The 13099-nt window shown below is 40.8% G+C and overlaps 1 protein-coding gene across 8 annotated transcripts in view; it reads right to left on the bottom strand.

Annotated features, from left to right (window-relative positions):
• The window catches only part of LOC109417220 (NADPH--cytochrome P450 reductase), a 350731-nt gene that overhangs the window by 22350 nt on the left and 315282 nt on the right, over positions 1 to 13099 (bottom strand). For 7 of the 8 annotated variants that reach the window (XM_029855339.2, XM_062844223.1, XM_062844224.1 and 4 more), the window contains 2 exons: positions 7540 to 7664; positions 6369 to 7464 (listed from right to left, as the gene is read on the bottom strand). In XM_029855339.2, the coding sequence (XP_029711199.1) occupies positions 6369 to 7464; positions 7540 to 7664 (1221 nt within the window). Of the gene's footprint in view, positions 1 to 6368; positions 7465 to 7539; positions 7665 to 7771; positions 8131 to 13099 lie in introns of those variants that run through there. The other variant, XM_029855340.2, reaches the window with a different exon arrangement.

Below are 13099 nucleotides of genomic sequence, written 5' to 3'. Positions count from 1 at the left end.
TGGCGCTGATAACTGGTCGTATTTTTCATATTCACTCAGATTCAAGCACTGGCAAGCGGCCTTTGTTGGTGATAGGCTTGCGCATTCCTTTATCCAGAGATATCACAATCTCTAGATGTGTCTTCTGATCAGATTCCAGGAACGCTATGTCGCACCGTATATACTTGTAACTGCCCGGGGTTAGTGAGATCTTGGAACTAGCAAACATTGCTGACTAGAAATGGATCCCATCGAAGTGGAATATGGCTGATGTAAGTACAGGGGATAGGCAAAATGATCGGGACAGGCAAAATTTTCACTTTTCCAAAAATGTTCAACTAGCTGTAACTTTTCGAAAAGTGCATCAAAAATTCTCAAATATTCACTGTAAGTTCATCAACTAGTTGTGCATCAGTGGACGAAATTTGGAAAAGATCGGGCCATTCTACACGAAATTATAAAGATCCTAGAAATAGATATAATTTTCCGATAGCCAACTTTGAGCTGTTATATCTCCGGATTCAATGAACCGAATGCAATGAAATTTTGACCATTTAAGACTTATATAATGAGCTCTGAAAAACGTTTGACACATCTTTAAATTATTAACAAGAGAAAAAGTTATAACAATTTTATTTGTTTTATGATTTTTTAGTAAATTGGTCTATTTTTAATATTCATCCCAATACTTTTTCTATTAATTAAAGGCTATGTTGTTACTTTCCTTCAAAACATATTTATATTAAAGACAATTAGAGGGAAATTAAATAAACTATAATTAGCATCTTGAATTTTGAAACCATGTTGAAGTTTTGGAAAATTTGGTGTTTTATTAGGAATATAAACTAATCGTAATAATTTTCCTCCCTATAAAGAATTTTAAGTTGTGTCAAAAGTTTTTCCAAGTTCATTATATAAGTCTTAAAAAGTCAAAATTTCATTGCATTCGGTTCATTGAATCCGGAGATATAACAGCTCAAAGTTGGCTATCGGATAATTATACCTATTTTTTAGAATCTTTATAACTTCGTGCAGAATAGCCTGATCTTTTCCAAATTTTGTCCACTGATACACAACTAGTTAATCAACTTACAGTGAAAATTTGAGAATATTTGATGCTCGTTTCGAAAAGTTACAGCTAGTTGAACATTTTTTGAAAAGTAAAAATTTTGCATGTCCTGATCATTTTGTCTATCCCCTGTAGGTGGTAAAAAGGGTCAGTGTTCTTATAAGGCAACAAAAGCAGAAGAAAATCAAAGAAGTTTTTGCCACTAAAACTGATAATTTCTGTGGGAAATTCTACAAGAATTCTTCTCAAAATTCTTCCCAATCTTACTCCACCATTTTTTTAATTCCCTCCGGGTTTCCATCCGGAATCTTAAAAAATCCTCAAGTAATATAAAGGGTTTCTCCACAAACCAATTCAGGTTTCGCTCCGCAATTTTTCTGGTATTTTGCTCTGACTTCCTTTCAGAATTAATTCACGGGGTAATTCACTGGATTACCCCGAATTTTCTTCCGAAATTTGTCCTGAAATGTCTCCCGGAGAACTACTGGAATAACTTCTGAGACTACTTCCAGAAATCTGTCCCTGATTTTCATAGGAATGTAATCGGAAGTTAGTTCCGGGATACTTTCCGTTTTTCTTCTCGGAGTTCGTCGACTCCTTCCGGAGATTTTCACATCTTTTACCAGAATTCTTGAGTTTCCCTCAGAGTTCCTGTCAGAATCTCGTCAGGAGTTACTCCTGGGATTTCTCCTGGAGTTTATTCCCGAGATTTTTTTTTCAGGACCATTCCTGGCATTCAGGCAGGAATTCACCTAGTTTCTTCCCAGGGAAGGGACTGTCGGTGATAATTTTAGAAGAAACCCATGTAAAACTCAGGAGAAAGTCCGAGTGTACTCTTGCCGAAAAACCCTGGGCACAAATCGAGAAGAAATCTCGGGAGATCCTCTGGAAATGATTCCGCAAAAGAAGTTCTTGGAGAAACTCCTGGAAGAACTTTGACAAATCTCTGGACGAATAGGATTTCCGGTTGGAATTCCGGAAAGAATGTTAGAAATCACAGGAAGAATTTTGAGAGGAATCCCAGAAGAAATTCGAGGGAAATCCTGGAAGGAATTCTGGGAAAAATCTCGAGAGCAATTCTGAAAAAAAAATCGGGAGAAATCTTGTGAAAAGTCGAGGAACGAATTCTCGGGCAAACAATATCTGGAGGATTCCTTTGAGCTTCCGGAATTTTCCACTTCATAACTAATTCTCGAAGTTCTACTTGAATCCCCTAATATCAACCAATCGGCAGGTGGAATGATCGCGCAAATCAAATGAAATTTGAATTGATCGTTAAATGCATGTGCCAAGCCGTTTTGAAGAGTGTTACGTCTGTTTGTCTGTGTTAAGAATGTGAAAAGAGGTCCCTAGAATGCTACTGTTTGCATCGAATCTGACTGTTTTCCCAATGAAATTCATATATAAATCACAGACAAACAGACGTAACACTCTTCAAAATGGCTTGGCACATGCATTTAACGATCAATTCAAATTTCATTTGATTTGCGCGATCGTTCCACCAGATGCGCTAGTGTTCGATCGCTTTGACGTTTGCCAGTGTACACGTTGCTGAATGATGCAAACGAAAATTACAGACAATTTGTGTAGTAGTGTGCGTGTCAGCAAAACGTCAAATCGAAATCCATCATGGCCGACAGTGTCGCGCGCGGTTCTCCCAACAGGTGGCAGTGTGCTCATGAAAATGACACCGGGCGAAAGTTTTTGAAGAATTTCCTCTAAGAGTTACGTCTGTTTGTCTGTGCTAATGTTACAAGTGCTAATAATTTGTGTTGCATAAAGGCTCAATTTTCCACTAATATTATTAGCACTTGTAATATTAGTGACCATGAAAATACAAGTTGTTTTGGTTCATTTACCTGTCAAAATTCATCCGACAGGTCACTATTAATTTGAAATGGCAGTTGATGTTTGTTTATTTTCTGCATTTTCCGTGTAACATCCGGAAATAACTTCATTTATTCCGAAGTTTTGCATTCTTTATACGGTACATGAAGAAAAACATGCGCTGTTTGGATCATTATCGGCCGCTCTGACGAAATATTTTTTTACAAAGTATGGCACTGCAAGATTTAATAGTACTGGTTGAAAAACAATGTATAAAGATTTAGCAACATGTATTATGCTTCTTGTTAAAATCCGAGGTGATCTGGGATGCAAAAATTGAGCTTTTACCTACTTTTATATATTGCAACTCGATTCGAGTTAGTGTATGTAGGTATATTGTAACTCTTGATTAGCTTAATGATGCGCAATACAAGCAATTGATTCAAATTTATTTCGCATCTGCAACTATACTTGTGCTTTACCAAGAACCTCCAATCAAAGATGGATGTTGTAGAAACTTTGGAGAACTTGAGAGACTCAGCAGAAATTATATTTTGGATACAAATTGTACATCAACGCAATTTTCTCTTCAATGAGTTTCGAATACATATTGCCAAATTTAATCGTCGAAAACTGGAATTAAGGTTGACATGTTAGATAAATAATATCTTTTGAGTTCATCAAAATGGTAAATCGATATATTCAAAACTAAATATGACTTCTGCAATACTTTAAATCTAACTTGTAAATTATTTTACAAGACCTTTGAGACTTGTAATCAAAAGTACAAGTCATAGCTAATTTTTTATACTTGTAGTTTGTTTATGCAACATACACTTGTAAATTCTACTAATAATATTAGTCCAACCGACTTGTAGTATTGGACTTGTAACTTGTACTTGTAGTATTTTTATGCAACAAAAAATACAAGTTACAAGCTACAAGACTAATATTATTAGTAAAATTTTCATTATGCTACAGGCCCCAGGTTTCTTCCAAGGAATGTCGGAAATAATAGTAGAAGAAAGTCCTGGATGAATTCCGGAAGAAACTCCAAGTGAAATCCCGGCATGAATTCCGAAAAGATCCTGTAATTAATTTTGTAAGGAATAATTCGGGAATACCAAAAAACATACACAAGAAAGTCCGAGTAAAATCTTGCCGAGAAATCTAGTTAACAAATTATGATAAAATCCCGGAACATACTCTGGGACCGATTTCGGGACAAACTTCGGGAGAAGGTCTTGGAGACACTCATAGTAGAAATTTACAGAATTCTGAGAGAAAATATTAGAGGAATTGTGAAAGAAATTCCAGAAGGAATCCCAAGGAAATCCTGAAAATAACTCTGGGAGAAATCTCGGGAGGAATTCTGGAAAAAAATGGGTGTTCAGTTAAGTGAAAAGTCATGGAACGAGATCTAGGATAAAATAAGAGAAAGCGTTCTAGCGAAATACCTTAACAAAACTCTGGTACCGTGCCATGCCCTAATACCGTGACCTTAAGGATGCTCTTCACTTCAAAGAGCCCTTTAAAAATCAATAATCCATGTTTCTTGATTTTTCAAACGCTACATTATTGCTTATTGTGTGTATTATGTATAATAAATATGATTAATGGAATTCCAAATGTTTAATCCATTGTTAAAATCAAAATTGTAAAACATAGCATTGTTCCTAATACCGTGTATGTGACCCGCATACATTGGTGGTCCTTTGAATCATCACTATATCAATCATACTAAGTTCATACTTAAAAGAACTTGTGCGTCAAACGTTGCCTAGAGGTTTGTGCAATTGATTCATAAAGTAAAAAGTATCAATAATATTTTCAGTTTGCAAGTTTTAGCCGAAACACGGTATTTGGAACACATAAGGAACCAAGCCCTAATACCGTGTATAGGTACTTTGCACTCACATTCTGTAAATATTTTTAATCGCTTGTTTTTATAAATATGTGCCAAATTTATCACACCTAACTTGAGCAGGTTTAATATGCTAATGATTGAACTAGTTACTCAGTTAAAAAAATAATACACTTGGTAAAATATTTGAGTTTTTTGTCAAATACACGGTATTAGGAGGCACACGGTATTAGGGCATGGCACGGTAGAGTACATAAATTTGTTAAGGAAAATCAGCATTAATCTAGGTGAACAAAATTTGAGCAAAATAGTCGACAATGAAGAGAACAACTTCTCCCGGATTGCTGTTGGGAAAACACTTTTGAGACTATAGTATACTTTCGGATTTTCCCGGATGTCCAAGTTTCTGGTTTTCTTTTCAGAGTTCTTCCCGGGACTCCTTCCGAAGATTTTTTACAATTTTGTCGGAATTCATCCCAGGTTTTCTTTTGGACTTTCTGCTGGGATCTCCTCCGGAGTTACTCTCCGGATTTCTAGTGGTTTTCTGGACTTTTCCTTCGGCTAATCCACAGGTTTCAATGCCGGGATCCGCCTAGTAATGAATGAAGTCTTACTGAGAAATCCAGAGAAGGAATTCCGAGATATATTCTGGGAGAAACTTCGAACGAAGTACCTGAAAAAAACTCTTGGCAGAATTTTGGCAAACCTTCGGAAGAATCACGTGAGAAATTTGGGAGTTCCGAGAATTTTGAATGGGAATCCCAGGAGGTTTTCCGAGGGAAACCCTGGAAGTAGCGCTGGGAGAAATCTCGGAAGGAATCTTGTGAACAGTCTTCAAGAATTGGACTGTTGTTGGAATTCGTGAAATACTTCTGGCGGTATTCTTCATCGAAATTTTTAGGATGTATTCCTAGAAAAGAATAATGCGAAATTTCCACTTGCCGTTTTTACGGATTCTTATTTTCCTGATATCCCCCATCTTGCCGGAAACATCTGTCTAATATCATCTGACTCTCAATTGACTTTACAGCTTCCTTCTGAATTCTACTTGCATCGTGTATAATTATCTGGAGGAATCTCTTTGCGACACAAATTTGCGTTTGTGTCGAATCAGCCAGTTTTCTCATTGGAATTCCTGTATACGCTGTAGAGGTCATTCTTTGATAAGCAGATAGAACAGCACCTAGAACAAACCCATAGCCCTGGAACAAATCTTTCTAATGCCTGGAGAAACTCACGAAAGAAGTAAATAATCACAGAACAGGCATTCTGTTCTGAAGTACGTAAAGATAGTTCTGAAGCAAATCTGGGGAATGTTTTTAAAGAAAACTAAAATCCATTCTGTGTGAAACACTTGGATGATTTTGTAATAAATTTCAGAATCACTGTACGAAACATCATAGACCACCAGCTTATATATATACCCTCACGCAAGTTTTGAAAAAATTGGCTTGATCTATCTTAATCGCAGGAGATAATTTGAAAGAATTCCTAACGATTCCTTTGAATTATTTCAATGAAACTAGTGAAGAACTCTCACACGAAATTCTATGTTAGGAAGCATCTTGAAGAACTCTCGATTTTCAAGAGAAAACATACAATCTCTCCCATAAAACAAACAACACTTACCTCCTCATAGATGTAATCCTCGGACCGCTTCCTGCATCCAAAGTACAAAATCGTCTGTCCCACTTCCTTTCCATCCTTGCGATTGAAGTCCCGCTCCTGGATGAAACCGCGGAAGGGAGCCAACCCGGTACCAGGTCCCACCATAATAACGGGCGTTTCCGTTTTGGCCGGCAACCGGAACTGGCTCTTGCGGATAAAGATGGGCACCCGCGGAAGCGGCTGTCCGTCCAGTGGATGCTTCTGCGAGAGGAATGTGGTGGCCACTCCATGGTTGACCCGTCCGGTTGTGGTTTCGTACTTGACCAGCACGGCTGTGACGTGCACCGTCGTCGGATACAGTTTGGACGAGGAGGAAATCGAGTAGTAACGGGGCTGGAGACGTGGCAGCAGTTCACAGATGTGATCGAGAGGGGGTCGGCAGGATGGGAGGTCTTCCAGGACATGTACGATGTTTCGGCAGCTGTCCTGAATCCATTGCTGGTACTTGGCCTTGCCTTCCGGATTCGTCGAGCACATGAAGCGCAGGAATTCCTTATCCTTCTCTTCGCTGCAGTATTCGGCGAGTTCCTTGAGGATGTGTGTCCTCGGGAGGGCAGTGATTTCCAGGTAGTGGGTCAACGCGGTCCGGTAGGTGGTTGGGCAAGGGAACGGGTGCTTTTTGCTGCTGTCCGTGTCGGTGTTGATCAGTGAGAAGATCGTGTCCAGATCGGCATTGCAGAGCTTGCCCAGTCTAAGCACCAGATCCTGATCGTTGACCGGATACATGGCCAAGTGGTCGCCGGCCTCGTAGCGCATCTTGGATCCCTCGATGTCGAACTCGATGTGCATGCAGGACCGACCGCCGGCTTTGTGCAGTTCCCGGTTGACCTTGATGGGGGCCAGGAAGGGATTCTTGGCGTCGAATGGCGGCCGCTGGGTTTGCAGCGAGTGTAGACGAGCCACTTCACCGGTGTACAGTCGCTCCGTTGGGGTCTCCGGCTGTTCCAGCAAACGGTACTGGCGCATCAACACCTCCTCGCCGGAGCTTTCGATTCCGAAATGGTCGCACACCGCTGGCCAGAATTTGTCCTTCCAGGTGATGAAATCATCTTCAATGCTGGAAAGGGGAGAGATCGATTATAAAACTTTTCTAATGACTAGGCTTTTGATTTCTCAAAGACGACACACTTACTTGGCATCATCATCTCCGAGTCCCAGCTCGAACACCCGATTGGCACCCAGCTCCTCCAGTCGTTTGTCCACATAGATGCCGACCTTGTTGTAATGTTCGTAGGTCTTGTTACCAAGTCCAAACACCTAAGAAAGGGAGAAGCACAAACACAAAAACGTTAGAAATTAACTCACAATCATCCGCAGCATTACATAATCTAGCACTATCAAACCAGCCCTTCCCGCCGTCACACCTGTTTGATCAAACTTCTTTTCCGTCGGAACCGTCCGCTTGCCTTCGGATCCTGACCTATCCTTTGCAGCATACACCGCAGCCAGTCCCACTTCAGAGGACCAGCAGCAGCCGGAGCCGACCAAATTTCGTGATGTGTTGTAGTGGCGGCGGAGATGGGTGCCGCCACAAAGGTGCTCCCGTCGCGCGTCCAAAGCCTTCTAGCCACAGCCGCAGAATTCCACCAGCGCGTTGTCATCTTCGCAATGGATTGCGAATCGCCAGATGAATAAACAATCAATCCGAAAATCACCTCATTTTCGCGAAAAATACATTTTCAAACTAGCAAGACGCAACAACACCGCACATGCTGAAATCCCGACGAAGACTGCGAAAAGGCGATAAAAGTCGCGATGACAGCGAGAAATGTCAGCACAAAAGGGAACATGCGATAAGGGTGTGTGTTTTGCTCGAGCACGTGGTTCAGCTCGGTGAACACTTAGCGCACAGTTGGAAAAAATGTGATTCAAATTGCGTCATAAACAAGGCGGTTCATATATGCAATGATTAAGGTGAAACGAGTCATAATAAATTATTTGTAAAATTCGTAAAGGAATTTCTACCAAGGCAAGTAACCGTATTGCGGATCAAATTAACGATGGAATCCGTGATCTATTACATCCAAATCTTGTATTGTTCATTGCAGAAATTAATAGAATTCAGCGCGAAAAATTATACCGTCTACCGTCATTGGTTTGACCGCTTCTAATCATGAACACTTTTAAATTTGACCCACGCTAATCTGCACATCGTTCAAACTAAAAATGGTTCAAACATCATGCTCTAGGAACGGGGTAAAACGGAACGCAGAATCAAAACAAAACAGCAAAAAAGGCTACCAGCAGTGTGTTTTCCGATGCCAGCAGGGCTACCAGAAGTTCAAATTAAAAATGAAGCCCATTGGTTTGCATGAGGTGTCGTTCAAACCAACGGGAGTAGCTGATATGAATTTTCAACATGTGATAAACGATTTTACTCCAGCGCACTAAGCATTATGAATAGCCAGTTGTAGCGCATGGGAAAACTTCGAATTTCAACCGCGACGACAATATTTGTAGCGTCAATGCATTATCTTGTGCCTTATAAACGTTTGTTTCCAATGCAAACCACGAATTAGCCTTCCATTCTATTCGAAAGTCACAAAACCAATCAAAAATCTCGTCAAAAATACACTCCGGCGACAAGAACTTTCATATTGTACATAAATAAGCGCGAGACACGTTACGCGAGTGTAATTTGGAGGACAAAGTCCCACCGGAAGAACAGTCTGACATATGTATATCAGGTACCTTGCATAGACTGCCCGGCGGTTTACATCGGTCAAACACGCTAAAAGATCAAGGTAAGTTTGAAACAACATAAAAACGCAGTGGAAACCAACAAAACTAACGAAGCTGGAGTTACAGCACATACGGCGACTTCTACGCATAACACAGATTGGAAGACTGCGAAGTTGATTAAGAGGAAACAAACCATCACAGACAAACAGACGTAACTCTTAGGGTAAATTCATCAAAAACTTTTGCCCGATTTCATGAGCATTTTCATGACCACACTGCCACCTGTTGGTAGAACCGCGCGCGACACTGTCGGCCATGATGGATTTCGATTTGACGTTTGTCTAACACGCACACTACCACACAAATTGCCTGTAATTTTCGTTTGCATTGTTCAGCAACGTGTACACTGGCGAACGTCAAAGCGATCGAACACTAGCGCCTCTGGTGGAAGAATCGCGCAAATCAAATGAAATTTGAATCGTTCAATGCATGTGCCAAGTCGTTTTTGAGTGCTGCACTATCTTGAGCGGTACAGAAAAAGTGCTACACCGTCCTCTCCTCTCTCTTCTTGGCGTAACGTCCTCACTGGGACAAAGCCTGCTTCTCAGCTTAGTGTTCAATGAGCACTTCCACAGTTTTTAACTGAGAGCTTCCTCTGCCAATGACCATTTTGCATGTGTATATCGTATGGCAGGCACGAAGATACTCTATGCCCAAGGAAGTCAAGGAAATTTCCTTTACGAAAAGATCCTGGACCGACCGGGAATCGAACCCGTCACCCTCAGCATGGTCATGCTGAATACCCGTGCGTTTACCGCCTCGGCTATAAGTGCTACACCGGTGAAGCACGAAAATCATAAACGAACATTTTCGGTGCAAAAGTGCTGCACCGGTGCAGCACCACCGCAAAAACGAAAACGACATTAAATTCAGAAATTGATCTCGGTAAACGGTTTACCGAGAATTCAACAGCTGATATCTTGGTAATATTTACTGATTCTCGGTAAAAATTTTACCGAGATTTCGGTAAACCATTACCGAGTCTCGGTGAACTTTGCCGAGATCTCGGTAAAAAGTTGAATTACCGACATCTCGGTAAAACTTTTACCGAGATTCAGTGAAAATGATTACCAGATTCTCGGTTGTTGGATTCTCGGCAATCCATTTGCTGAGGACGGCGATTTAATTTAAGTGTGCAGTGCGAAAAATGATTCCTAGCTGATATGAATTTTCAACACGCGATAGACGAGTGCACCGATGAACTGAATTCATCGCGGTAAGGAATTTTGACACTAGAGCGGGGCCATTCCCAATCTGAATTGTTCAATTCTGATTGGAAATCATGCACTTCTGTTTGGAAGCGGCCCGCTCTAGTGTCAAAATTCTCGGACCGCGATGAATTCGATTCATCGGTGAATAAGTCCATAAGCGATTTTACTCCAGCGCACTAAGCATTATGAATAGCCAGTTGTAGCGCGCGGGAAAACTTCGAATTTCAACCACGACGACAATATTTTTAGCGACAATCACAAGATAATGCATTACCACAGACATTATATAATGTCTGTGGCATTATCGTCTATCGGGTTGAAATCAGGACAGACATACAATCAAAAACTGTAATTTTCTTGGTCCACATGTGTCGCAACTTTTTCGCGACTAGCGCACTGTGTTGCTCATGACAAGGTGATAGATGCGCAATACTTCCGAAATAATTCAGAAAACGTCGCGACTCAGTTGTGCGACGTCCGGTTTAGTGGTGGCCCGACAATATTAACGTTTGTTTCCAATGCAAACCACGAATTAGCCTTCCATTCTATTCGAAAGTCACAAAACCAATCAAAAATCTCGTCAAAAATACACTCCGATGACAAGAACTTTCATATTGTACATAAGAGCTTGAAGGACAAAGTCCCACCACCGAAAGAACAGTCTGACATATATCAGGTACCTTGCAAAGACCGCCCGGCGGTTTACATCGGTCAAACACGCCACAAGGTCAAGGTACGTTTGAAACAACAACAAAAACGCAGTGAAAACCAACAAACCTAACGAAGACTGCAAAGCTGATCAAGGCAGTTAAACTGTTAGTACACAGGGTCAAATATTTGTCCAAAAAGAAACTAATGATCAAACATCTTGTCTAACTCGATCGAATTTACATTAGTATCAAAATGATGTTGTTTCTTGAGTTCTTTGCTTGTCAAATATTTAACTCTGTGTACTTTAGGCCTTAAAAAACGCACCACATCTCAATGCCTGGAAATCTATGTTTATATCAAACAAGACGCAGCCATTGATGAACGAAGATGACCCCCCTATCATATCAGATCTTGGTTGCCTGGTAAACACGACAACGATCAATTGATTTCTCTCCATCTCGAACGAGTACGAACAACGTACGATCACAGACTAACACTCTTCAAAACGACTTGGCACATGCATTTAACTTTTTCTTGACTCGCGTCGCGTGTTGTGAATGTCGTTATTTATATCAAACCTTTTCAGAAGGTTTCTGAAAAGCATTGAAATTGCTTAAAATGTTCGTGGTGCGATTCTCATGCGGATTTTTTTAAATCTTCCAGAACCTCCTTGGAATTTTAATTGTGACTCAAGATTTTATCAAGGGGTTTTCAGGATTTTATCCCAAGTTTCCTCTAAAACATCCCAGGAGATTCCATCTGGGTTTCCTCCTTTCTGGGTTTCCTCTAGGCCCATGGTCACCAAAGTGCGACCCGCGAGTCGCACGTGATGTCCAGTTCTCTTTGTTGCCCTAGGAAGGATACTTTGCAATGTTTCTTATGGAAGTTGTTCTACTCCGGAAATAATCAAGAATAACGTGTTAAATGTTTCACAAATTGATCCAGCTGTAGCAATACGGGCAGTTGAAAAAATGGGCCTGAGGATCACTGCTCTAGGCCCTAGGGAGTACAGGATAATTACCTTTGAAATCAACTTCCAAAGAAGTTCCAGAGGAATCTGCAGAAATTCCAGGAGGAGCTCCTGTAGAGATCCCCCAGAAAGAGTTCCTTCTGAGATCATCTTTTTCTTCCTCTTGATCCTTCTGAGATCCCATCCATGATATTGCTTACATCTTCTTGGAATTTTATCCAAAATTCGTACAGCTGTTTTTATTTCTGTAGAAATGCTTCTCAAGGTTCATCCTGGAAATCTTTCCTAGATTACTTCAGGTATATCTTCTGTGATAATTCCAGGCACTTCTCCTGGAATTCCTCAAGTATTTCCGTTGGGGTTTCCTCGTGGAATTCCTCCTGATATTCCTTCTTTTAAGGATAACTTCTTCAGAGATTCTGAGGATGCTTCTAGTAGTTCTTTTATGGACTTTTCTCGGTTTCCTTCTGGTATTTTTCCAGAAGTTCCTTCCTTTTGAGAAATCCTTTTTCTGTAAGTTACTAAGGCCACAGACAAACAGACGTAACTCTTAGAGGAAATTCTTCAAAAACTTTCGCCCGGTGTCATTTTCATGAGCACACTGCCACCTGTTGGGAGAACCGCGCGCGACACTGTCGGCCATGATGGATTTCGATTTGACGTTTTGCTGACACGCACACTACTACACAAATTGTCTGTAATATTCGTTTGCATCATTCAGCAACGTGTACACTGGCAAACGTCAAAGCGATCGAACACTAGCGCATCTGGTGGAACGATCGCGCAAATCAAATGAAATTTGAATTGATCGTTAAATGCATGTGCCAAGCCATTTTGAAGAGTGTTACGTCTGTTTGTCTGTGCTAAGGCATTCTTTCTGGGATTCCTCCGAGATTTTATGTTCTGTGAATAACCAGCAGTTCCTCTAGGAACAGGCAAACAGACGTAACTCTTAGAGGAAATTCTCCAAAAACTTTTGCCCGGTATCTTTTTCATGAGCACACTGCCACCTGTTGGAAGAACTGCGCAAAACACTGTCGGCCGTGATGGATTTCGATTTGACGCTTGTCTAACACGCACACTACTACACAATTCGTCTGTAATTTTCGTTCGCATCA

The sequence above is a fragment of the Aedes albopictus genome, chromosome 1 (genome assembly GCF_035046485.1).
Source record: "Aedes albopictus strain Foshan chromosome 1, AalbF5, whole genome shotgun sequence".
In the NCBI taxonomy this organism is placed as follows: domain Eukaryota; kingdom Metazoa; phylum Arthropoda; class Insecta; order Diptera; family Culicidae; genus Aedes; species Aedes albopictus.
Note: the sequence above shows the minus strand (reverse complement) of the source record. Positions and strands in the feature narration are given on the sequence as shown.